General features: G+C 48.4%; 1 protein-coding gene across 3 annotated transcripts in view; it reads left to right on the top strand.

Annotated features, from left to right (window-relative positions):
- The window catches only part of USP24 (ubiquitin specific peptidase 24), a 1,909,144-nt gene that overhangs the window by 1,651,297 nt on the left and 229,990 nt on the right, over window positions 1-27,857 (top strand). For all 3 annotated transcript variants that reach the window (XM_086952711.1, XM_086952716.1, XM_086952707.1), the window contains exon 58: window positions 16,308-16,410. In XM_086952711.1, the coding sequence (XP_086808837.1) occupies window positions 16,308-16,410 (103 nt within the window). The remainder of the gene's footprint in view (window positions 1-16,307; window positions 16,411-27,857) is intronic.

Below are 27,857 nucleotides of genomic sequence, written 5' to 3'. Positions count from 1 at the left end.
AAGCTCTGTAAATCACTTAAAACTGAGACAGAAAGGCTAGGCCCTATCTTCTGCAGGCGGGTTATGTTTACCTTCTTCACTAAGCAGGAATGTGTTTCTGTGGAGCAAGTAGATAACTGTGTGCAAAATACTGTCTTGGCAGGCCGGACTAGGCCCCTCTCGGCTGAGCAGAAAGTATGCGAGAGGTCAGGGATACATAGCTGAGCTGCAGCTTTCAGAGTGTCTGGAGGCACGGAGCCCGAATTCGGGTCCTGGCTCAGGCTGAGCCACAAAACGGGTTCATCTCGACTTTTAAACGTGCACCATGCAAATACATTGGCAACATAGGCCTCAGTGCAGAATTAACATTTCTTTCATGGAAGGCTTGGTAACAGACATTCTAATGTGGGACGGAAATACAGAGGCATTATTATTACAGGCATGAGAGGTAAAGTGCATTGAGTGACATGAACATACACTAAACGTGGGGTACACACAGGGGACACATTGGCCGAGTAAAATTTCTATTTCCTCATTCCCTCCTTGTCCCCTACTGTGCCCTTCAGGACACATCTATATTCATGAGACCGTATATCTGATCATACAGCATCATTTGTTCGTCCTTTTTCTTTTGTATACTTGGATGGGGAATACAGGCAGTGGCACACAAGCCGCAAATCGCCGGGCCACATTGCAGACAGAGACAGCAACCGAATATAATAATCAATATCATTCCTAGGAACGACAACCCTTTCCATCCCCATGCTGATATTACATTCCAGAGCCAACCGGACCAATTCCATGTGCCTGGGTTTTGATGTATCTCATGAACAATCTTGTGGAGTCTTGTTATTGCTGCATACACGGATGGCGCGTTATTTGGAATAAACACGCAACAATTGGAGCCGATCACTCTACAAGCCCCGCCCCTATCTGCCATGATGACGTCAAGAACAAGGCGATTCTGAAGAACAACAAGTCGCATGGCAGACTGCTCCTCGGTCAATTTCGCCAGGGCAGATGCAGTCTCATTTACAACTGCTTCGAGAGTTCTTGTTAACCTGCGTATTAGTGTACTGTTTTGGACAGGACCTATGAAGAAAAAGAATCCTTTATTGAAATCTGTATATTGCTCCCAAGCTGTCTCAGTCTGATCAACCACTGGGGAATCGATCTCCCTCCTGTGTCTAACATGTACTAGTCGTGAATCTCGATGATAATGGGATGGGGCTAGAAAGACGGGTGGCAGCAGGAACACTATATAACATGTCCCACCCCAGTCTAAGGGCAGACTACATAGGCTGTCTGACCGCAAATGAAATAGGAATGACGGGAAGCTTTGAAAGTAGACTTTCCTTTATCAGTAAACTCGACTACAGTATTACAATCACTGTGTCCCAAACGTACCGATCCTTTCTTTCTAACGCACAATTCACCTTTTACTGGTAGGACTGATGTGAACGGTGGACCTGTATTTTTCTCGGACTGGACATTCAGAATCATAAAGTTAAGGGAAGCATTTCCTTGTTCGTACACTTCATTCTCTAAATCGGTCCCTTTCCTTTGGGGAAGACCGTCTTCGTCTGGAAAACATGCCTCATTCATTACTTTATTCAAATCTCCCCATATCCAATCGCCCTGGGAAACTGTGGACTTTCTGTCTAGTGATGACATTAAAGCAAACCATGCTCCGCACGAACCATTGTGCGAGAACGGAAAAGGAAAGAGGGGCAGAACTCCCTTTGTTTTCTGATAAGGTGGGAGTCGGCCACATACCCAGCAATTTGTTACATTGCTGGTCTGATGAGAATGGTGTAACATTCGAATAAAAGTATTGTTGCGCAGAGCTAGTCGATATGACAGTTCATGGGGTGGCAGATCACTAAATGTGTGCTCTACAGTGTCATTGAAGGAAAAGTGTATATGTGAGGCAATAGGAGGAAAGAAAACATGTAGTGCCAAGCTGATACATATTACAGTTATACTCAAAAGAGACATAAAAATCAGAGTTACTATACATCTACTGCGTAATATCTTGCAGTACTTTTCCTTCATTTCGCTCTTTTTACTATTCTGGTCTACGATCTTATACATGTCAGGAACCTGTCTAACCGATTTACCACCTAGTGGACTTAAACAATTAAACGCTGTCTGACTTACTAGATCGTAACTTGGACCTATATTCCTGTTGCGGAGTCTTTTCTAGCAAAGGGGGCTTAGAGTCTGTACTATCGGGACTGTCTTTACTTTTGATCAAAGTTCCGGAATCTCCAAAGAATTTTTTGCAGTGTTGGGCATGAAGCCAGCCTTTACGTCCTTCGACCTTGACGGCAGTCCTTGTGGTGAGCAAAACTAATTTCGGTGTTTTCCAGCGCGGCTCAAGGGGGCTTGATCGATCAAAGTTCCGAATATATACGCGGTCACCAGGGACGATGGCATGTTCCTTGACTTGGGTGTTGTCGGGGAAGGCGGCGGCAACCTGTGAACGACAAGAGAGTAGTGCAGACATCAAGGAAGCCAGGTAATCTGTCAGCATGTTACTGTCAACATCAGTTATTTTCTTAGGCATAGGCGTACCCCACATATTCGGTGGTCTACCGAAAACCACTTCATAAGGAGATAGGCCTGTTCTGGAGTGAGCTACCATACGCATGTAAAAGAGGGCAACCGGCAAGGCTACCATCCAATCCACGCCTTTTTCTGCACAGACTTTTGCTAATTTCGTCTTAAGTGTCTGATTATGGCGCTCGACAAGTCCAGCTGCTTCTGGGTGTCGTACACAATGAAACTTCCACTGGTATCCTAACAGAAGGGACACTTGTTTCATTAATTCAGAAGAAAATGGCTGACCGTTATCTGAGTACACGACACGGGGCAATACGTATCTGGGGAAAAACTCTCGTACCAATTGCCTGGCGGTGGTCACAGCAGTATAATCTGGGACTGGATACGCTTCTGTCCATCTAGATAGTGCACATACAACTACCAGGACATACTTGTAACCTCTACATCTGTCCATCTGGATATAATCCATCTGGAGAACTTCAAAAGGATGGTCAGGAGGATGAAATCCACCTTGTTCCACCGGAATGCCTTTGCCTGGATTGAACTGGCAACAGATCATACAGGTACGTACTTTCTGTTTCGCTGCTGCACGTAGGTGCTTGTTAAACCAGATGTTCTGTAAGCTGTCTACCATTGCCTTTTCTCCTAAGTGTGCTGGACTATGTGCTGTGTCTATGATGACTTGTACCATAGAGTCTGGGAGAAACCATGTAGCTTTGCCTTTAGTCATCCAACCTTGGTCAGTCTGAACCCCTCCTTGTTCAGTCCATTTCTTTATTTCGTCTGGAGTGGCATGTGTCTGTATGTCGAGTACATCTTGTGAAGGATCCCTGACTGTCATGCTGTTAGTCGGTAATGATACCTCTGTCTTTGTCGTGTCTGTTGGTGTCTGAGCTGTAAGTTTAGCTGTTCGGTCTGCCAGGTCATTACCCTGGGAAATGGTTTCTGTAACTTTCGTGTGTGCTTTGCATTTCAGGATGGCTATGACTGCAGGTAAATGTATTGCTTCTAACAGAGCCTGAATAAGGGGACCATGCTGAATTTTGGCCCCGTGAGAGGTCAGGAAACCTCTCTCCCTCCATAACACTCCGAAGTCATGAACAACACCGAAAGCATACTGTGAATCTGTATATATGTTCACTTTCAAGTTCTTGGCTCTTATGCAGGCTTGTGTCAGAGCGATGAGCTCTGCTGCTTGTGCTGACAGTGTGTCTATTCTTTGTGTCTCTATAACTTCAGTATCAGTGGTCACGGCATAGGCGGCCACTACCTCTCCTGTGCTTGTTCTCATGCATGAACCATCTACATAGAGTGTTAGGTCAGGGTCTGGCAGTGCAATATCTGTCAGGTCTTGTCTTGGTTTCGTCACTGTATTAATTACTTCCAAACAGTCATGTGGTGCAGTGTCTACTGTGCTTGAGGGCAAGAGTGTAGCAGGGTTGAGAATATTGCATCGTCTGATCTCTGTGTGTGGCTGAAATAACGTCAGTTCATATCCTGTCAGTCTTGCTACAGTCAAGTGCTGTGTCTGTGTCCTGTTCAAGAGAACTTCCACTGCATGTGGAACCTGTACTGTCAGGGGGTGTCCTAACACTATGGAGTCACTCTGTCTTATAGCTAGATCTGTTGCTGCAACTGATTTCAGGCACGCAGGCAGAGCCTGGGCCACTGGATCTAGTGTACTAGAAAAATAAGCACAAGGCTTGTGTTTTCCTGCTTGATCTTGTGTGAGGACAGATAATGCTGTTCCATCTCGTTCAGTGACAAAAAGCGTAAAAAGTTTACTGTAACAAGGAGTCGCTAGAACTGGTGCTTGGCATAAGGCTCTTTTTAACTCTTCAAATGCAAGAGTATGTTCTTGTGTCCAAGGGAGGACAGTCGAAGACGCTGCCTCCTGAGTTGTCAACTGTATGAGTGGTTTGGCTAGATAGGCATACTGGGGAATCCATTGTCTGCAGTATGAAGTGAGGCCAATAAAGGCCCGTACTTCCTTTTGTGTCTTGGGCTGTGAAAGGTTAGCAATTAACTGAATACGTTCTTGTGTCAGCTGTCTACCCCTCTTGGACAGCAAGTGTCCAAGGTACACCACTTGCTGTGCACAGAATTGCAACTTCGAAGGGGACACTTTGTGCCCCTTATCTGCCAGGAAGTGTAAGACTGTCAGTGATGCATTTTCGCAGTCTGGTTCTGATCGTGCTGTGATTAGGATGTCGTCTACATACTGGAGCAGTGCAGTGTTGGCAGGCATGTGAATACTGTCCAGCTGTCTTTTTAATGCTTGGCTGTAAATGCTAGGACTCTCTGTAAAACCTTGGGGAGCTCTCGTAAATTTAAAGCTGCGTCCATTTAAACTGAATCCGAAGAGGTACTGACTATCTGGATGAATTGGGACACTGAAAAAGGCGTTCTTCAGGTCAATTACAGTAAAGAACGTTGCCTCAGAATCAATAGCAGTCAGTAATGAAGAAATGTCTGGAACCACTGGGTATTGAGGGACTACACATTTGTTCAATTCTCGAAGGTCAACAACTAATCTGTAAACTGGTGGTGCATTAGGGTCTGTTCGTTTAAGAATAGGGATGACAGGTGAATTACATACATTCGAATCAGTCTCCACTACCACCCCTTGTGCAATGAGTTCGTCAACAATTTTCAGTAAGGCTACTACGGCATCAGGTGGTAACTTGTATTGTCGGATACGTGGTAGCACTATTCCTGTTTTGAGAGTGACACGGTGTGGTGTAATGTGCATGTAACCTACGTCAGTCGGACCTTGTGCCCATAAGTGCTGTGGTACATTCCGGAGTCTGTGGTCAAAATCCCTCAACACATAATGTCCTTTAAAATCACATAAGAACAGTCGTACTCCTTCCGGAGAACAACATATAACTGCTCCTAGTTCTTTTAATGTCTTTATGCCAAGCAAGTTTTCTGGACATGATTTAGTAAGTAACAAGTCTGTGGTACGTGACAATGGACCGACCCCTAGGGAAACTGGTTTCGACACTTCATTAACAATAGGCTTTCCTGAAAATCCCAGGGAAACATTCTGTGAGCCTGAGAGGGGTGCCCCTGGAACCTCGTCATGGCTGATGGTAGTTCTGCTCGCCCCTGTGTCAATCAGAAATTTTCTGTCTTTTCCCAATACACGACTATGTACATAGGGACCCTCTTGATCTACAGGAACCTCAATAAGGGGCAAGCCAACTTCCCTCTCTAGGCTGTTTCATGAGAACTGTTGGTATTCTGGATAGTCCGACTGTGTGTACTGGTACATTTGTTGTGTGGCATGTTGTGTGGCAGGTGGTGGTGGGGGTGGAAAATTCGCTACTGTCTGTTGCGTGTTCTGTGGGGTGCTATTCTGCCTAGGAGGATGCGGTCGTTCTTTTGTCTTGCCTGTAGCTATATTGTGTTTCAGGACAGCACAATCTTTTACGAAGTGACCTGGCTGTTTACAATAATTACAGTTCCCATTAACAAGTGTCGTGCCCTTTTTGTTCACATTAGCTGGTACCGTTTGGGCAACCAGCACTTTCATTTTCGTATCTTTCATGCGTCTCTTTTCATGATCCTGTTCCTCTCTAATTCTGTTCTGGTGATATTGCAACATTTGCAACATTTGGGAAGGGCTATTTGCTTGCCAGGTACTCTCAACCTTCAGTACTCTATTCTTGATCGGGGGTAAGGAATTCTCTACTAATTTGCTCACGAAAAGAGGTGGATATGACTCACTACTGGGCTTAGGACCACTATTAATAGAAAAACATTTCTCGAATCTAGAATAAAAATCACTTGTGTCCTCGTCTTGTTTCTGTTTACAGGCTGAAATAGCATCCCAATCTTCCTTTTTAGTAATCAATAGTCTCGGCAAAACCTGTATTAGGAGTTCAGGTAGTGCTTTAGCTTTATCCCCAAGACCAACACCAGGGTGCCGTCCTTTATCCTCTGTTTCCAATTCTGCCCAAACTAACTTTTTCTCTCCCACCTCCCAGTCCTTTTCCTTAAGCTTTTCATAAATACCAGCAGGCAACAGTACTTTCAAAAGTTTTATAATGTCAGCATACGTGTAATCCCCTATGCGGAGAATGTCTTTTAATTCACGGTGAAACCCCCCCCGGGTCTTTATCATGGCAGGGCAACATCTTTTTCATTTCCAGTATTTCTAGTTTCGTCAAGGGTGTGTAAACATACACTCGTTGAAGCTCACCGTTTGTATTTTTGACGGGATGTACCTCTCGTAGGGGGTTCTGTCTGTCTATGTGTAAGTTCTTTCTGTCGTGGTGTGGGGCGGGAATCATGCATGTGGTCAGAGAAGTCAAGTACTTATGTCGTTGGTCCAGAATGACATTGATTAATTCAGTACCTAAGTCTGTCCATCTTTCTAGAAGTATATCGTCCAGTAATTTATACAATGGACCGGGATCAGAATATTGACTCTCGTACAACGTGATCAAATGTTGAACCATGTAAATACCAGCCAAACGCTGTTCGTTCGGTGGAAGGCTCAAAAAGGTCTGAGCCACTATATCACTGCTATATATGTTAGAATTAGACACCCATTGGACGGCTGACCGGACTAATTCCTGTTCGTGTGGGGTGTGGGGTCTCTCGCTCTCTACCCGTCGTTTCAGTGCTTTTTCAGTAGCTTGGAATAGATTTTCAAGGGAATATCTTTCTTTTATAGAATGTCCCTGTTTACGGTAGTCTTGACACTTGGGCCTGTCAAACGGTCGTGCTTTGCCTACGTAATTCATTTTGTCCTTTTCCTCGGTTTCTGGCTCAACATCTTCCGGTGATGACTCATACTTCCCGTCAGACTCTTCCCTGTGTATTTCTAAGATCTCCTTTCGTATTTTCTTGTACATACATTCTGTCTGTCCCTGTCTGTCATGCCGACCGGCAGCTATGTTGTCACTCCAATCCGTCAGACCTTTCTTTACGTCTCTATCTGGTTGGTCTTGTTCCCTGATCAGACAGTTAATCATAAAACGTAAAATCATGTTCTTAACCTCCACCTTTCTGTGTTCCATGGCCTCCTCTATACTCTCGGGTCCCACCCCCGTTCTAATGAAATGGTATATTTTATCTAGGTGTTCCTTCATGCCTGGTAATGTGATCAAATAGTCGACAGCATGTCTTAATCTTAGTGAAAACACGAGCATTGCACCCTCTCCTGGTACTGGATCGTATATACAACGTGGAACTGTTCCGCCTACATACTTAAATGGTGTTGATGTCATTTGTGGCGTTCGTGGTAGCCCTAGCGGTGTTCGTGTCGTTGGCGGTGGCCCCCCTCCCACTGCCCCTTGACCTACGTCGTCTTTCACGACCTGCGGAAGCTGCAACTGTAGGAGCTGATCCTGTGGTGGGGGCGGAGGGAATTCTGCGTTTACATAGTCCGGTGCGGGCTCTTCTAGATAGGAGGAAATAAAAGCTTCAGAGGCTGTCGGCTTCTGTCTACGTACTCTAAAGGGTACTGGTGGTGGCGTATGCGACCTACAGTGTTTTTCTGAGGGGGTCACTTTAGCTAGTTCTTCTGAAAGGACAGGATAAATACCAGCAACGAGGGCATTTCTTTCTCTATCAGCTTGTTCTGCCTTGACCCGTTCCCCCTCCTCCCGCAGTTCTTTTTCTCTGGCTTTTTCCGCTGCTTGTTTACTTCTCTCTGCTTGATGGAATTCTTTCTCTGCTCTCCTATGCGCTTCCTTACGCCATAATTCAATGGCATCTTTCTGGGACGGTCTTGCTTTCCTTTTCCATAGCGCTTCCTCTACTTTCATAATGCATTCAGAATCCCATGTTCCTGAGGCAGGCCATCTATACTTCTCCTCTAGATCCTTTGTGTAATCTACCCATAAGTCTAAAAACAATATGGCATCTAGCCCATATTTATTATACATAAAATGACCAGGTGTGTCTCTAGGCGGGACGGGGACTGACTCTTCGAGTATCCCTTTCCTGGTCCCTATCTGACGTAATTTCGAAAACAGTGGCATGTTGAAACGAACTGACAAACACAATATACACCAAAATAGACTGACTGAAACAATCATTCACACTACAACACTAAAACATTAAAAACAGATACATTTTAACTGATACATGGGGAAGAACATGAACTTGAAAACCGTTAACTTTATGCACTGGAATACAGTACAACCATACCGGTCTCATAAAGAGACACGTCTTTACCGTGCCCACCGAAATGGACCCGTCTTTACCGTGCCTTTGTGACCAGACACGTCTTTACCGAGCTCAAATAAATGAACCCGTCTTGAAACTTTATTCTTTATGCATTCCCAATAACGGTACTCACCGGGAAGCAGAACTTGAAGGCCTCGGAAACTCGATACTGCGTGAACTCGATACTGCGGTGCTGCGCATGCGCCTCGGAACAGGTGGGCCTCTGGAAACCTCGGACTTTGCTCTCTCACGGCTTGGGCTCTGGTTGGGATGATCCGCAATCCGCAATCCTCACCGCCTCGTGTGGATGCCTGGTCGGAGTCCGTCTCCTCCGTGGGCCTGAGGGAGTAAGCAGGAAGTCCCGCTGTCGTGTACACTTTGAAGTCCGTCACGGCTGTAGAAGGGGGCAAGGGCTGGACCTACATCGCCGGCGCGTGGGGAAGGGGACTTGTCCCTGTTCGGGCGCCAGATTATGTGGTAAATTAAATATTAGTCGGAATTTCTATACTTAAACAAAGGGTCATGCATATAATGAGAGGCAGAGTCCGTGGTGTCCGATTCAAAAGGGCTTTATTTCAGTAACTCGAGTTAAGGGAGAATCGGGTTCCATCACCATTAAGGTTCAGGAAGGGTCTTCTGAACTTTATTCACAGAGTACATTATTTATACATTAAAAATACATTACGTTGCATAGAGAAGGCGGAGCGCTCCAGGAGGAGCAAGCAAAAGAGAGAGATAAGAGCACATGGGCGTGCAAAAGGGCGTGTAAGGAGGCGTACATGTAGGCGTTCCCTTGAGGAGTCATAGGTGTGTCATAGGTGAGTGAATACATGGAGGGGGTCTGCATGGTCAGCAGGAACCTTTACTCTACTTGTGCGCGCAACTTGGTCATGACGTACAATTAACGTGTAACTGGGGAAAGCTGGGGGGAGCTGACTTTCGATCTAGTAGAGAAGCCTTGAGTGTCAGGACGACCTGCACGTCTGGTATTATCTGATATCTTGGGTTTAGAGGATGTATTGTCTGAAGTAAAGGTCGCTCGAGCAAAGGTTGCTCATCACCAAGAGCCAGTGTGTGCATATATTTCGTTGTGCATTGCGTGGGGGCCATGGGCCTTCTATGGATGCAAGCTCTGTAAATCACTTAAAACGGAGACAGAAAGGCTAGGCCCTATCTTCTGCAGGCGGGTTATGTTTACCTTCTTCACTAAGCAGGAATGTGTTTCTGTGGAGCAAGTAGATAACTGTGTGCAAAATACTGTCTTGGCAGGCCGGAGAAGCAGAAAGTATGCGAGAGGTCAGGGATACATAGCTGAGCTGCAGCTTTCAGAGTGTCTGGAGACACGGAGCCCGAATTCGGGTCCTGGCTCAGGCTGAGCCACAAAACGGGTTCATCTCGACTTTTAAACGTGCACCATGCAAATACATTGGCAACATAGGCCTCAGTGCAGAATTAACATTTCTTTCATGGAAGGCTTGGTAACAGACATTCTAATGTGGGACGGAAATGCAGAGGCATTATTATTACAGGCATGAGAGGGAAAGTGCATTGAGTGACATGAACATACACTAAACGTGGGGTACACACAGGGGACACATTGGCCGAGTAAAATTTCTATTTCCTCAGTAGGGGCACCGGGGCTTTAAGCTGAAGCTTTTTCAATATTATATGTAACAAGCCATAGTTGCTGCTTATTTATCTTATGCAACTAATAACCATTGACAAAGACAACAGTCCTTACTTGTTGTATCACATATCTGGATCTAATCACAGAAACAGCAAAATCAAGCGGCACACTATGCTAAACACAGATTTTTAGCGCAAGTATTTTAAAGCCACGCCCCTAATTACACTGGCCACGCCCCTTCGAGAGACCCCCCCAGTTTTTTCATCCCACTTAAAGCCCTGCGGCTCACCTAATCACTGGGCCTGCTGTCTCTGCACACCTTCGGCATGGTCGCACTTACGTGGCTCCTGCCGTCGCGGCTCCCGGAGTGAGGTAACCTTGGTCCCGAGGCTGATTCCCCCTGCCACCGCGGCAGTATCACCGCCGTGCGGGTGCGATAGCATTCATTTCATTACCGTCGCAGGTCTTCGCGTACTGTAGGCTGCTGCGCCACCAGGCCTCCGAAGTCATAACCTCTGCAGGGCACGCTCGTCCTCTCTGATATTCAGCGTTGGGTCTTCTGCGCCTTCGGAACTGCGTTGCTCCACACTTTTAATGCCCGTCCTGCAACAGTTCGGCCACGTACTTCAGGATTATGCAGCCCAGGTCCGGAGCTCCTCTATATAACAGCCGCCATGCTAGGCTGCCAGCCACGCCCCCTCCCAGCACCATGTTGATTGGCCTGTTATCTTGGCCTTATAGCATGTAAAGCTTGCAATTGTGTGATAGTACTGTGACTCTGCTGGCTGTTTATCCTAGATCAGGGTCTCCATTGTAGAGCTGAGAGGTGATACCCTAGGGATTTTAAATCCACCTGTTGTTTTATGTATGCTATCGTATATGCCTAGATTTTCTCCTATTACAAAAGAGCTTTGTGCTTTTGCCTTCCTCCTTAGTTATGTAATATATGCACAAGTTTAACAATACTTGTTGTTTCGTTGTCCAATACAGGTGGCCTTACTTTTGGATTTTGATGTGCTCAGTTATTCTATATTCCACACATAGAAATCATGGAACAAGTATCTTCTTTTTTTGTTTTTAAATCAGTTTTGTTGTTTTCAACGCACACTGGCAAACATTACAGGTTGTACACCTCATACAGCACTATCAGGTTATGGTTCCGTATTAACAGAGTAGATTTATCATCAAAACACTTCTGTCTGTTACTGTAGGAAGGGGGAGGCTCTAGTTGGCGCAGTGGCGACACTAGCGACAAGCAGGGACTCTCTTCCTCGTCAGGGCTGAGGGTTACCTTCCAGACAACCTCTGCTTACCCTCTAGGTAGTGTGGCTTAAGCAGTCGTAGGCTAATCTTTGGGGCACATAGGGTTAAACACCTGCAATATTACACCGTCACAACCAACCCACCACACAATGAGACCAAACTGTATTCTTTGAAAATATATCTCTTTATATAAACTTCAAGCAGGCAAGTGAATACAGTTATCAGGCTTTAAAATAGCGGTTCCAAGTTACTTAGTTCAAGTTGCCACAGTTCTTTCTAGCAATAAGCGTTCTTTAGGGCCTTCTGGCCGGTTCAACAAAGTTCTTGTGGAGCGGGCGGTTTCCAGGGGAGCTGTCCCACGTCGCGTTGCCTTCCCGGGGTCGCTGGTCGTTGCGGCTCTCAGCCGAGCAGGTCACGGGTCATCCGGGGCAGCGGTGCTCTGTGGCGGCAGGGTCCTTTCCTCGTCGTCCGCTCCGACCCTGGAGGCGGCGGCTGTGTGGTGGCGGCAAGGTGCAGTACGGTCCTCAAGTGCAGGACGTACCCAGCCAAGTGCCGGTGGTAGCTGTGCGCTCACAGCTGAGCTGTCTGGCAGGGTACCGACCAGGAGGACTCTCACAGGGCGACTGTCCGTCTTTGCAAGTGGATTGGCTGCTCGTGGCGCAGTCAACTCGGGAGCTCGGATCGGACAGGTCCTCCTTCACTTTGCTCTCGGGCTCCCGGTGCAGTTGCGGTCACGGTGTTTGGGCCAGCGGCGGCTGGACCTCACGTTGCTCTCGCTCTTGCTTTGGGTCCCGGTCACGGTGGTCAGGGGGATGTCGTTGCCTTGGAGGAGATTCCTCCGTCGGTACTGCGGCGATAAGCAGCACCCACAGTCGCTTTCTTCAGGATGTAGCGCCCACTGGTCCTGGGGCGCTGGTCAGGGGGCAAGTTCACAGCAAGCCCTTGGAGATCGTTTCAGCAGAGTTTGGCACAAAGTCTTGTCAAGCAAAAGTCTTCTCGTAGTCTTTTCCTTTTTCCTCTCCTTCGGCAGCAAGGCACCAGACACAGGCAAGAGACCGTACCCTTCCTTGTCCTTCACGGTCCTTCTCGTCGGGCAGAGTTCCTTCTGTAGCCCAAACTGGATCTAACTTTCAAGGAGCAGGGCTCCTTCTTTTATATGGTCTTTCTTTTGTTCTCGCAGGCCAGGGGGGCCTTTGCATAGCCATTTTCAGTCCTTGAGTACTCTGGTGGGTGTACTCCGGCTTCTGCTTTCAGTGTGAGGGGCAGGCGCATCAGACGCCCCACAGGAGGTGGAGCCACCATTGTGTGGACAGGGGCAGCCAAAAGCACCTTGTTGATGGGGCTTCGCCCGTCCTGGGCCAGGTGTCGGCTGAGTCATCAGTCGCTCCCCAGGAGGGTGGAGCCAGCATTGTGGTGATAGAGCACAGCAAGATCCAGAGTCAAGAGCCACTCCTACCTCCCACTAAGGTGTAATCTGCGCATTCACCACCTGTCATCCCCCCAGCCCTGTCACTCACACATCCCAGACAGTCAGACACACATACCAGCAGAGGCGGGCTGAAATGGTTAGACAAGCAAATGCTAACTTTCTAAAAGTAGCATTTGCAAACCCAGGATACTAAAATAAACTTGACTACAAGAAATATTTTATCATCCTGAGTTCAGGCATACTAAACACGACTCGCTACCATGCTCCTTGAGCCTGCTGGGATTATAGGGTGTAACAATTCCAGCAGCTCAGCCTGGCCTAACGGAAGCAGGTAGCCTTCAATAGCGAAATACGATTTTGGTTGTAAGTCACTACTAGGACATGCCACACACATCAGGGCTTGTCCTACCTTACACCTACAACGCACCCTGCCCGCAGGCCTACCATAGGGGTGACTAATATGTAGTCAAGGGAAGGTTCGGGGGCTGGCAAGTGGGTGCACTTGCCCAGCTAGCGTGACAGTACGAGACCGCACGCGGGTTCTGCGGTCGCAGTTCCCAGACACATCTTTACGGCTGCTTCGGTGGGTGGCGCAACCAGCGCTGCAGGCCCACTAGCAGTATTGGCATCTACAAGCCCCGGCACTCCTAGTGCACTTTACTAGGGACTAACAGTAAATCCAATGAACCAATCATGGATACCAATCGCATGTACAATTTACAGTAGGGAGCACTTGCACTGCGGCACGGGTCGGCCGTGGCGCAGTGCCCTGAGTATCGGAAAACCAGCAAAACATCGGAGGCACATTAGCAAAAAAAGTGGAAGGGAAACTCACGCCAAGGTGCCAGGTCTAACAGTTACTATTCATTTCCCAACACAAATCATCTATGTTCATTCTAACCCCCACATTATTACTCCCACTCCGGACTTTCATCAGCACGGTCAGGCGGTGGTTCACAAATGTCTCCCCGGAATTTATTCCATGCCCCCCATATCTTTCTCCATTTTTGGGGGCAGCCCAGATTGGTAAACACAGTTTTATCTGCCATCATGGCCATATCCATGTCTTTACACCATGCTGCTAAAGAAGGAACCTCTGCCACCCCCCATCTCTGCGCTATGTTTCGCTTAGCTACCATCAGCCCCATCGTGACACATGCCTGCGCATGGTGCGTGAGGTTGTTCGGCTCCCAGACATTTAGCAGGCATCTTCTTGGTTCAGGGATTAGGGACACCCTCTCTGTTTGTGACATTGTCCTCATTATTTGTTTTCCAATAGTCCGCTATCTTGGGGCACTGCCACGTTGTATGATAAAATGTCCCCTCTTCCCCGCATCCTCTGAGGCAATAGGGATGGTGTGCCCTGCCCATCTTGCATAGGGTGTACCTAGTGTGGTATATGCGATGTAACACTTTGAGCTGTACCAGCCTGAGTCTGGAGGGTATCCCCACCTCCTTCGGCGAGGCCAATGCCTCCTGCCATTCCGTTTCGTCAAGGTCCCCCACCTCGCGCGTCCACTTTTCCTTAAGGGAGACTGTGGGATCTGGCAGGTTATTAATGAGTTTTCGATATGTAAACGATGTGGCCCGTTTTTGCATATATTCTGTTACCAGCCTATCCTCCATTGGGGAGGCCTCAGGCACTTTCGTGCCTTCTGGCAAGGCTGCAAGCAGCGTGTGCCTGATCTGTATATATCTGAAAATTTCAGTGGGCGCTAGCTTGTACAGCTGCTGAAGCCGTTCAAACGAGAATACCCTCCCCTTGTCCCACAAGTCCACCACCGTATAGATACAGATGGCATCCCACTGCGCAAAGCCCTTGCTGTTTCTGAGATTTCCCAATCGTTTAGTGTTCCAGAGCGGGGTAAGCTGGGTGATGATACCCTGCCATCCCAACCATGCCTTTGCTGCATGCCATATCGCCACCTTGTGTGGAGCAAGTTTCTTTAATGCACTTCAAGACTTTTGTGGTAAGAGAGTGGACACAGAGAGGGTGCCATTTTTAATTTAAACAAATTAATGATAGTCTTTCTGGATAAGTAGGCACATTTACCATGCACTCACAATAGAGAATTTACCAGCTACCAACTCACAAATATTTGGAACAGCTTCCCTGATTCCCTTTGCGCTCATTGCCATGTCCTTGCCATTATTTGGTAAAGTATTGAGTTTTCTGTCAGCTACTGTAGACAATTTTGTATTTAACAAATGTTTTTGAAGTTTTTTTTTTACTCTAGCCTGTCGCCGACTGGGCTGGTTGTCTTGTTACCTAGAAAAGACAATGGAACTGATGGCTAGACCCCTGATCTTTTTGTCCCGTTTGATTCTTCTTTTTAAAAACAAGTGGATTTTGTTTATTTCAACAGCAACAGGTTTGATTATAGCGCCTCAGCTGGATTACTTTGGAGGGGGGTACCTTTCTTGTTAAGATATATATAGGTTTGCATTGATAGTTCTTGCTGGATTAGTAATACAAGAGTTTACCTCTAGCATTGAATGTACTATCTTTATCTCTTAGTTCTATCAAGAGCTACAGAACTGGCCCGTGCCACTTGTTAGATTGAAAGGTTTCTTTGCTACAAGTGTCTTGTGTTGTGTTCTGTTTGCTCCTTTCAGTTGTATGTTGCAGAGCAGAAGAACCTGTTCTGTTTCAGGTTGTGCAAGCAAAGCTTGGGTGATGTTTTTCAAATTTTAGGTGGATCATATAGTGAAATGTTTCAGATACTTTATAGTCTGTCTCAGTCTCTCACATCTTTTCCCTTGCATATAGTCCATGGATGTTTCATGTTGGACTTTCTGGCTTCAAAGAATGCTTCCCCCTTATTGCAAATGACAATGTTTATAGATAGGAGCATAAACTGTGCTGTGAGGGCCATTCTTCAAACCCCTTCAAAAGATAACACTATTCATTTTGATTTGCCTTTCTGTTTGTCTTAAGCATTTTGCAGCCTTTTGTCCTTTACTAACCTTATTCAAGATAAAGTTGGTCCTTTGCCCGGTTTCATTTTAATTGTTTTTTCACTTACACTCTTAAGATAATCATTTTTTTAACCTGGTCAGCGGCAGTGTACAAGTGATTTCTTCAGTTCACCTCTTCGTGCTGTGTTGTTTTTGTCACCCAAGTATCTGCACAGATTAATGGGTCCTCATGTTTGGAAACGATCCCAAATTATTCAGTATTCAGTCTTTGGTCTGTTTAATTTGACTTGAATGTTGTTTACACCTAAATATTAACTATTCAAGTCTGTCTCTACTAAACAGAATCGGAGATGGAGCCCAGCACAAGCTCGTGAATTTGGATTCCTGCACAACACCGTAGCATTACTCGTGTTGCACTCTGATGTTTCCTCTCAGAGAACTGTGGGTAAGTGTTTTATGTTTCTGATAGTGTTTCCTGTCTGATAATTGTTGAGATGCAGTAGTTTCTATCTTGATGTCTGATGGTTTTGTGCAAATGAGTGCAATAGTGCTGGTGCCACATTCATCCCCTTTTTGGTAGCACATGCAATTGTGTTTGGCTGTTGCCTTTAGGAGCTAATGTGAACACCTTAACCAGTCTTCGATGTCAGAAGAGCAGATCTTACACAACACAAATTCAGTATTTCTGGTGGCTACATCATCCATTATATTCCTTATCTCTTTAATTATCCACATGTGCTAGGCTGCATATCAAGCTATTGAAATCCTCATTACAGGGTGGAGGCAAAGGTAATTTTGCACCAGATATATCTCACAGTCTGTTGGCACCATCTACAACATTGTGGTGTCCCTGAGTACTGTCCTAGACATTGAAATCTTGAAATTCGCTTCATGGGTATTGGTGGGCTGCTCCTGCTTCAGCAATGTTACTGCTGTCTTGGGAAGTAAGACACATAGTACAACCAAGGAGGAAGTCATATCTGGCTATGGAACACCAGTCATATAATTGTTACTAAGGTGTGGGACAGATCATCCTCTTCCACACACCAGGATCCTTTTAAGAAAGCTTACGAGGCGTAGCTGCGAAGCACAAAAAGGTTTATGAGTGACTGGCAGGTGCAGTTAAGCTTTAGCCTTAGCGTTCTGTGACTTGAAGTCCTGTTTTATAATGGAACAGGTCCTAGAATGCAACAAATAATCTGGACTGGAGCAGCTAGTCACTCAGCTACTCACTCATGGGTCTGAGATACTTGGCAGGGGTGGTGACAGATTTATTTTGAATGGTGAGTAATCCCTTGAGGACCTAGGTAGTTTGTAGTATTACAAAGGTGAATCTTTAACCTTTTGTTTTAGTCAGCAAGGTATTGAGACTTTTTGGGCAGCAGGGTCAAACTCAACAGAAGCTTATTGAGTTATAATTTATTCAAGACCAAGTCTGATAATCCTACCTTCATTTGCTTGGACATTTTCAAAGAATGCTAGAGCTTTGCACCTTTCAAACAGCAGAACAGCTTGTACCCAATAGGTACAACTCTTGGTGTTGTATTAAACTAAACCCTTTAGAAAGCATAGACATATTGCCATGTACCTCCTGTAAACTTTAGAGGAACAAGAAACTCTTAGTCCTCCTTCTACATATCTCACCTTCCACAGAAGAAAGGCTTAGCTTTCCTTTTTAAAGGAATTGAAAGCTATTTATCAAGATCTTGATGTCTAGTGGCCGTTCACAAGGGATGCTATCTCAACTTAATTTTTCCTCATCTATTGTCTCTCAGAATAACAGAACAGCCTCCCTGCCCCCCTCTACCTGCTGTCTCTCAGGATAACAGAACAGCCTCCCTGCCCCATCCCCAAAACCCCCCATCCATCAATGTGTACTGGTAGTGGGAAATATGCTGAACTTTGAAGGTGATTACAAAACGGAGCCAAGCTATATCATGTCACTGTTAACTTTGATTGTGGAATCTTAATCAATCTGAAGGCAATGAGCGGTTTAAGATGATTGCTCTTAAGCTGCTTTATGTCAGGCTCAAAGATGTTAAAGCTCTACCAATAACTCTTGCTTGTAAGACACTATATCTGAAAGAAACACATTGTGATAGATTCCTTACCTTAGAATTACCCCCAGGTGTCCGATTGGAATCCGGAAAGTTTTCGTCAGCAGTACCCCTGCGTGTCAGAAGGTGGCATCGTGTGGCTCCGCTTCCGACGTTGGCGTCATGGTCGCGGAGATGACATCGCGACAGCTACTTAGACGCTGCCCACATGCGCTGACGTCAGTTCTTTCTTTTTCCGAGCTAGCAAGCGCAGGTCTGGAGAGAGTGCTACCCCCAGTCATTTTTTGACTGAGTTTTTTTAGGCTTTTTGTCTGTATTTTCGAGTCAATCGACTCCTGGTGTCATAGGGATGCCCATTTTCAAGTCTTGCGGTGACTGTTATCGGATGATGTCAGTGACGGACCTGCACCGCATGTGTCTCTACTGCCTGGGGCGCGACCACGACCCCAAGTCACGCCTCGACTGCCGGGCCGTGTTGCCGAAGACTTTGCTGGAGCGGTCCCGAAAGTTGCTTAAAGTCAGACAGTCAGCTCCGTGCCGCTCATGGTCCCGGTCCGTGGAAGGTCGAGGGACCGGTCGCGGAGCTATCACCATTGTTCATCAGTATAAAAGTCTTCGCACTCGGGTCAGGTAAGACGAAGCACAAGAAGTTGAAGAAGCATCATCGCTCGACGACTTTCCCTCGCCTGTTGCGCTACGTGACTGAGGGTGCGGGTGGTGCCTCTGCTGCGGCGGAGCCTACGGTGTCGCCGGCGACCTACCCGCTCTTTGTGGGTCCGTTGGCGACTCTGGCACAGCTGCAGACATTACTGTCAATCATGGCCCGCCTCTTTGGGCCGTCGGGCACCGCGGGCCCGACTGGGGGCCCTCACCCTTCGGCAGCTCCTGCATCGCTGTCTGCTCCGACCCCGGCGCCGCAGGGCCCCCAAAAAATCCAGGCTTAGATCCCGATCGACACTGGTTGACCTCGTTACACCGCCACCAACATCGACCACACCCATGGCACCGGACGACGTCGCCCCAGGTATCTGATAGACATCTTGCTGCAGATTCCTTAACTTAGAAATATCCCTAGGCGTCGAACTAGATCCGGAATTTTTTTCACAACAGCACCTCTGCGTGCCGGGGTATGGCGCCACACGACCCTGCCCTGATGTCATCCCCGCACTTGACATCAGCGAGGTCATGTAAGTCCCTTCCGGCGCGCTGACGTCAGTTTCCTTCCTTTCCGCGTGCAACACGTATCCGGATTAAACGTTATTCTGGCCTGCTTTCAGGCCCTTTTTTGAAGCTTCGTGTCTGGAACAGTGTGCTATGGCCTCAGGCTTTAAATCTTGTACTTCCCGTTTGCTGCAAATGTCCGCGATGGACCCGCTTCTTAACTGTATGTGGTGTCTGGACGAGCACCACGACTCCATATACTACGACGTCTGCCAACACCTCAAGCCGAAGTCCCCGCGGGTGCGCAGGATGAAGCTTCTTTCGGCACAGCTGTCCCGGTCGGATTTGTCTCGTCCAACGGCCTCTTCGATGCAGTTCCACCGTCAAATGACCTCTGGGGCCCGGGGCCGTCGTTCACCACTTTTTAGTAAGTTGCGTTGCTTGTCGCCGAGGTCCTCGACCTCAGCTTCATCTGTTGTCAGGGGCACTGGTTCCGGGAACATTCTGGATGTGCGACCCAGACAGTCGCCCCCCCCCTCTATCCGCCCTATCTGGGTGCGAGGGCGACTCGGGACCAAATGGAGGCTTATGCCACGGCTTTGCAAGCCTCCATGGGGTCCTCTCCCATCCCCGGGGTGTCCTCGGGGCCTCCGCTAGCTGTGGGGTCCCCTATGGACTCACCGGTGGGTTCACCCCTGTGTCAGATGAGCCCTTACCCTCCAGGGACGTCGGAGAGGTGGTATCATCAGGGCGCGGCACGGCTGGGTCCCCCTCTATGACCCATTGCACCCCTGCTGCACCGCATAGTCCCGTGGGGCTCCCTATGGCATCAGAGGTGGTTGCTGGTGCTCAAAGCCTTGCTTTGTAGTCGCCTTGGCCTTCTGGGCAGACAGCCGCCTGTCCGGTGCCGGGGTCGGCGCCTATCCGGCGCCGTAAACTCGCCTCCTCAGACTCTGCTTCTTACTTCGTAGTCGGAGCCTATTGTAGTTGAGGCCGAGTCGGTGCCGGTACCGCGCCGGAGGCTTCTCTCCACGGCTCCGGCGCATTCTCCTTCTTCGGAAGTAGGGCTTGTCGCCTCCCCGGCTCTGCCTCTGCTTCTTCCTTCAGAGCCGGTTCTAGTTGAGGCTGAGTTAATGCCGGTGCGGCGCCGGAGGCTTGTATCCCCGGCTCTGGCGCCTTCTCCTTCTTAGAAGGGGAGCTTATCGTGGATTCGGCCGGATGGAGTCGAGTCGGCGTTGGACCAAGCTCGAAAGGCGCCTTGTGCGTACCCAGTAAGTTTATGTGCCCCCTTGAATTATGCTCACTTTAGCCTGTTTTAACCTTAATTTTAACTTTTGGTAAACTTACAATCCGATGTCTTTTTATGCACATTGTACTACTGGAGGACCAGTTTTAATTTGTATTTCTTAATGCCTGTTTATTCGGATACGAGTATATATCCATAAAAGTACAAACAGGCAACAACATTTACTATTAAAGCAGTTTTGGCACCGCATAGATGCTGAGTTGTTGACTCTTCTCCGGAAGCTTCTGGAGAGAGTTTGGCATCGCCCTTGCACCCGGCAACGCCGAATGTATTCTTGCCTGTGCCTCCCTTAGAGTTTGTGAGTAAGACATCAAGCAAGTCACGCAATCCCTTGTGCTATCCAGATTAGACTACAGGAATGCCACCCTCACAGGCACGGCTAAGCTACACCTTGATCCTCTTAGATCTGCCCTAAATGCAGTAGCCAGAATGGCGACGGAAGTGAAAAAATATGAACACAAAACTGCCTGTCTCACCCACAAAGCTCTGCACACTGGCAAAGCCACCTATCTAGCCACCAAATTCAACAAAGCAGGACAGACAAGAAATCTTAGGAGCACCATCACTATGCCACTCATCCCCCCGAAAACCCGTAAACAAAATACCTTATCTTGGTCTTTCTCTGGAAATGCACCCAGAATTTGGAATGCCATCCCCATTCATGTCAGGACGAATCCCTCCTTCAAAGAATTCAAAAGCCAGCTCAAAGTGCTCTTCCTCAATCGAGTTTTCACGAAATGACAATGGTCATCGAACGGCTTATCCGCCACCAACTGAGGATCTAGTCACTACGATAAGACCAACTTCTTACAGCATCTTACTCTTGCCCGCACTATTACCACCTCCACGACTACTCTGCATTTGTTTGCAACAGGATTTCTACTGATCTTCGACCCATCTTTGAACAATGTGTTTACTGTCCCACTCTTTGCTTACTCAACTGTTATTCAACAAATGCTGTAAAGCAAGCCAGTGCTATATAAAACTCCAAAATAAATATGTGGATCTGCAGGATCCCCACCCCCTCAAGTGCACCCCTACCCGGCAGGCTCCTCGCCTCCTCAAGAGCCTCATCAGGACCCCCATTCGCCAATTGGACACCCCTCAGTTGGGCATTGGTCACACCCTCACTATCTTGGGAGGGTTAGCTTACAGCCCTCTCCTACTGATGAGCTACTATCCCCTTCTCGGAGGGCTATGGAGGCTGGTGCAGCTTTTCTCACAGTGATCTCTTTGGCCACTTGGATTTTGAACATGCAACCGCCTTCGGCGCCCTTTTCTGTGGACCCTTTACTTGATGTCCTTCATCGTGGGTCAGGGAATGTGGTGAAGTGCCAATACAGACTCCTCTGAACGTCACTTTGAATGCTTCCCAGATGAATGCCTAACTGTCCACTGAGCTAGTGTTTTCTTCAAAATAGTGGACTATGGCAGATCTGACAATTTAAGTAAATAAATGGGGTTAAGTAGCGCCTCAGCGCGGTAGCGCCATGTGAACGGGCGATGTGGATTTTTGGGAATACGTAACTGCAAGAGCACTAGATTGTGATCAGACAATGTGCGGGGTAGTGTGTGTATGTGAGTAACCCAGTTGTTTGCCCTTTCATTGAGCAACCAATAGACCAAGCGGGACCAACTGTTGTGGGCGGGTGTGGTGTGTGCCTTCCTGAACTTGCTAATTTCGCAACCTCCAAACAATCTATCAGTCCTAGTTCTGACTTGGCTTCGCTGATACTTTGGGCAACCTTAAGTGTAAGGGCCCCTGACGGATTAGACTTGTCTACTTGTGGGTCTAAATGCGTGTTCAGATCCCCACCCCGTAGCACTGCTGTCTCGGGCCAGGATCGCAGAATAGGGAGCATCTGTATAAAAGGAGCAGGATTATCAACCACTGGTCCGTACATATTAATGATAGTGAGATTAGTCATCCCTAGGTTGCCCTGCACCATGGCGCAGCGGCCATCTACATCTGTATGAGTGTGTGCGGGGCAAAACAGGATACCTTTCTTAACCAGAATAAGCACGCCACGTGCATAAGAAGAATAGGACAAAGCCAGTCGATACCCTGACCATCTATGATCAACTTAGAGCCTTGGTTAGATCTATTCGCCACCAAAGAGAAAGCCCACTGCATCGGTTCTGCGCATTGAAATTTCCAAGGCGGCACTCGCTCTGCGACACTTTTTGTCGCGTGTGGAGCTGCGGTCTGTTGTATGCCTTTCCGCCTATACCACTACTGCCCAGAGTGCTGAAGATCAGGCGAGACCGGGCCCAAGTCATGCTTGTGGCTCCGGACTGGGCACGAAGATACTGGTATCCCGAGCTACTCAGCATGTCAGTCGATCCCCCGATTCTTCTGCCTCTTCAGGAGGACCTTCTGTCGTAGCAGCAGGGGACGGTCCTCCACCCGAACCTGTCCAGCCTCCACCTCAATGCCTGGAGATTGAGCGGCGGCAGTTGAGGCCATTTGACTTGCCTCCTGAAGTCTGTGAGGTAATTCTGGCAGCCAGGCGTCCCTCCACAAAATCGGTATACGCCAGCAGGTGGAACAAATTTGTGGCATGGTGCACAGCAAAGACTGTGGATCCTCTCTCTGCCCCCCTTTCAGAGGTTCTCCTCTTCCTTCTTTCTCTTGCCCAGCAGGGCTCGGCTCTGGGCATTCTTAACCTCTACGCCAGTTCTGCCTTCTTGAGGCTTCCTGATCAGCCCTCTCTTTTCAAGTCCCCTGTTGTAAATAGATTCTTGAAGGGCATCACTCACATGTTTCCTCCGGTTCCTTTTGTGATGCCTCAGTGGGACTTGAACCTTGTTCTAACCTATCTGATGTGCGCTCTTTTCGAGCCACTTCACAATTGCCCTCTTCGTCATCTGACTCTCAAGACTGCATTCCTGGTTGCCATCACCTCTGCCAGGAGAGAGAGTGAGCTCCAGGCTTTATCTTCTAAGCCTCCTTTCCTTTCTGTCCATCCGGACAAGGTTGTTTTAAGAACGCGTCCTTCTTTCCTGCCCAAGGTGGTTACGGCCTTTCACATCGGACAGTCCATCACCTTGCCCACCTTCTTTCCGCCTCTGCATCCCTCGAAAGAGGAAGCGAGGCTCCACCGCCTGGACCCAAAACGTGCGCTCTCCTTTTACCTTGATCACACACGCCAGTTCCGGGTGGATGACCAGCTCTTTGTTGGTTACGTGGATGCGAAGAAGGGACGGGCGGTGCACACATGGACCATCTCTCGGTGGGTCGTGTTATGCATCAAGGTCTGTTAATCCTTGGCTAAAAAGGAGCCCCCTGTTGGGCTGAGGGCCCATTCCACTCGGGCCACGGCGGCTACTACTGCCCTGGGTCGGGGAGTCCCCTTGCAGGACATCTGTCTGGCAGCTACGTGGGCCTCGCTGCACACGTTTGCTAGACACTACTGCCTGGACAGCCAAGTCCGGAGAGATGGCTTTTTCGGCCGTTCCGTTCTCCAGGACTTTCTGGTGTGATCTTGGTCCGCAGACCCACCACCGGGGTTGGTATTGCTGGGGTATCTATTCTAAGGTAAGGAATCTAACACTAACCTGATTCTTTCAGATGCACAAGTTACTTACCTTCTGTAACAAAATATCTGTAAGAAACAGTAGTTTGTGTTACATTCCTTACCGCCCCACCCATCCCCCCCGTTCTGCAGACCGATATCTAGAGTTAAGGTATTTCCCTTTGAGGGCCCTAGTTTTATGGCACCAGTGTCGGTCTCTGGCATGGCTCTGCATTCCTGATGCGGAAAGCTATGTACAAGAGCTGACGTCAGCGCGCGAGGGCGGCGTCTAAGTACTCTGACGTCATCCCGGTGAGAACGACACACACGACGGACGGGGAGCTGCAGGCGACGCCTACCGTCGCGCAGGGGTACTGCTACGCAAAACTTTCCGGATCCAGTCTGACGCCTGTGGATATTCTAAGGTAAGGAATCTAACACTAACTACTGTTTCTTACAGATATATCGGTACCAAAGGTGAGTAACTTGTGCGTTCGTCCCTGTTCCCCCTTTTGGGACTGAGTGTGCACTTACGTGTGTCTGGTCTCCGCCTGCAATTCTAAAAACGTTGCTCATTTCTATCTCTCGACTTTTGGTTCTTGGCTGTGGCCTTTCCGGCCTGCCTTTCATGGGCTCGCCTGGTAGGCTCTGGTTGCATCTCTTCATGTTTCTTCTAAACCTTTGGTCGGACCTCACATTGTGCACCATTACGCTAATAATAGTCCTTCTGCCTTACATGGCTGGTGCCGTTTCAACCTCTTGTGCTTCCACAAGTTTGGTGTAGCACCATTATGGCATTTTCGGGATATCTTGCATCCCGTTATCTTTTGATCTTCCGAGCTATTTGGGTTGCTGTCTGGCTGTTCTGCCACAGCCTTTCCCATTGTCCGTCACTCTGGTGCCGGCTCAAGTGCTTTGCGCTTTCTGTTGTTCTATCACAAACCCACCTCCCCTTTGGGGTATGGCTGTGGTATCTATTCTAAGAAAAGGAATCTGCGGCTAGATGTCTCTATCAGATGTACGAGTTACTTCTCTTCGGTAACAATGAATCTGGTAGAGACGTTGTCTAGCCACAGATTCCTTAACGCCCACCCAGCCTCCCCGTTCTGCAAGGACCTTGCCAAGTGGGTTTTCCACTGGCCCCCTTTTAAAATTGGCATTGGTTTTTCTCTCACATTTTTTCATCCGTTTGAGATTTTCCATAATACAGCTGCCTCCCTCTCGGGGGTTTCTGTTACCTTAATACAGCTGACTCCCTCTGAAGGGTTTCTTACCTGTAAAACAATGCCTTTTCTTTAAACTTCACCAGGAGATTGATCTTCATTTTCTCTTCTTCTTCTGCTGCCTTCCCTCACTCCCGCCTTCTCTATTGGCTCAGGGTTCTGGTCTCCTCTACAGTAGTCTTCTTTGGGGATCTCTTGACTTCTGTTTCAGACCGCCATTACTATAGGGGCAGTGCCAGTCTTTTCATACCTTCCTGCAGTGGACTGTTGTTCTCTCTATGCTCCGTTCTTGCTGCACGACACAGTTTTACATAGTAATGATAATTTATTTCTGCTGAGATATTCTTCCCTTGTTGCACTTGGGGAAGGGCCTTCGCTTAGCTTGTGGGGCTCTTTCTCACAGCTTTTTCGCTTATATGTAGTCAGTGTCTAATTCTGTCTTTTACGATGGTGTCTTGCACCATCTTCCTTCTTTATTCACAGATTTTTCATCCCTCGCATACTGTTCCCATACTTTCACAGTTTTTGTTGGTGGCTCTGTGTGGTGTGGCGGAAAAGTTTCTCAGAAGAAAACTGGCGTCAGCGCGCCGGGAGGGACTTATATGACCTTGCTGACATCACATGGTGGACGACGTCAGAGTGGGGTCGTGTGGCGCTGTCCCCTGGCGCGCAGAGGTACTGCTGCAAAAAAAATTCCGGATCCAATCTGATGCCTGGGGATATTTCGAAGTTAAGGAATCTGCGGCTAGACAACCTCTCTACCAGATACATAGTTACCGAGGGTAAGTTACTCGTAATTCAGCCCCGACATGGACACTGAGCCAATGGGGACTTTCTACCCCTATGTCCAGCCTTCTTATTTTCAGCCTGTACATCATCCTTCAGAGGACTGGGAGTGGTCTGAGGACCCTCTCACAGCTCAGTGTGAGTATAACCCGGACTGTGCTGAGGAACTGAGGGGTGCCAGTGGTCTGGACACCTCTCCTGACCTTGGCATGCTCACTCCTCCTTCCGTGATACCGGATCGAGGGTGCAAGTTACGCAGTGTTGTGGTGTAGGGCGGTGGAGGCCCTCAGCCTCCAACTCCCTACGGTGACAGTCAGGACTAACCACCTGACAGAAGTGCTTCAGCCGCCGGCTACCTCTCCGGAGCCACTCCTGCCCTTTAATGAGGCATTTTCTGATTTTTTTTTTTGGGCACCTGGCCCAGGCCCAACACAGGGGCTCCTGTGGATAGGAACGTGGCCTGATACCATCACCCGGCCCTGGCGACCCCATTTTCCTCTCCCAACAACCCACCCCTGAGAGCTTGGTTGTCCAAGCCTCAACGCCCCAGAGTGCATTCCATACCACAGCCCCGGACATTGAATCCAAGAGACTGGAACAATTCGGGAAGAAGATTTTTCTTCCGCCAGTTCAGGGCTGCGGTCTGTGAACACTGCATGCCTCCTGGGCCCTCATTTCTACTATGTGTGGGATACAGTGGCGCAAGTGATGCCTCAGTGTCCGGAGGAGGTGCGGACAGTGCATCTCTTACCTTTATTGCTGAGGGGAGAGATGCAGCCAAGTTCACAATACGACTCGCTGGGCAGAGCGATTTCCACGACAGTGTCTCTCCGCCGCCACACCTTGCTGAGGACTACTGGCTTCTCGGGGGATGTCCAGAACACACTGATGGACATGCCCTTTTTATGGCATTTGCCTTTTTGGCAATAAGGCAGATAGTGCGTTGGATCATTTTAAAGGCTTGCGGACTACGGCCAAGTCCTTGGGCCTTTCGGCCACTCGCCCTCGTCCGCCTTCTGCTTTTAGCTCCTTTTCGTTCGCTTCAGACCCACAGTCTGCAGCAGTCTCGCCGCAGATATGGGACCCACAGAGGAGGGTCTGGGGGCCAGCAGGTGGGTCAGTCCACTTCTACCACTGCCCCAAAACCTTCCTAGGCCGGTCTTTCAGGCCCATCAAACTCCAGTGGGTGGCAGGATTTGCCATTACCTCCCCTTCTGGTGCACCATTACTTCAGCCAGGTGGGGTTTACAAATAGTCCGAAGGGGCTACTACCTCCCCTTCGAGACTGCCCCTCCAGCCATGCCACCCCAGTACCACCACATGTCGAGGAATCATTTGGCACTTCTTCAACAGGAAGTCGCGCCCCTCTTGGCCAAGGGGGCCATTGAGTGCGTTCCTGCACCAGAAGTAGGACGTGGTTGTCATTCCTTCTTCTTTCTGGTGCTCAAGAAGGACAAGGGCCTGCATACCATCTTGGACATCAGGGACGTCAATTGCTTCCTCAGGAAGGAGAAGTTCAAGATGCTAAATGTGGCTAAGGTCTTGTATGCTCTCGACCCTGGAGACTGGATTGGTAGCGTTGGACTTGACAGACGCATATTTCCACATTCCCATCCTGCCGGCCCACGGGCGTTAACTGCTATTCATGCTAGGCCACAAGCCATTTCGGTTTACCATGCTTCCCTTCTGGTCTTACCAGCGCCCCTCGGGTGTTCACGAAAGTAATGGCGGTGGTCGCAGCTCATCTGCGCAGATCAGGGGTTTCCAGTCTCTCCCTATCTCGATGATCGGCTGTTGAAGGCGGGCTCACCCCAGCTAGTCATATACCACCTCCAGACTACGAC

The sequence above is a fragment of the Lissotriton vulgaris genome, chromosome 1_1 (genome assembly GCF_964263255.1).
Source record: "Lissotriton vulgaris chromosome 1_1, aLisVul1.2, whole genome shotgun sequence".
NCBI classification, from domain to species: domain Eukaryota; kingdom Metazoa; phylum Chordata; class Amphibia; order Caudata; family Salamandridae; genus Lissotriton; species Lissotriton vulgaris.
The sequence above is the reverse complement of the archived record's forward strand: the minus strand, read 5'-3'. Positions and strand labels throughout refer to the sequence as shown.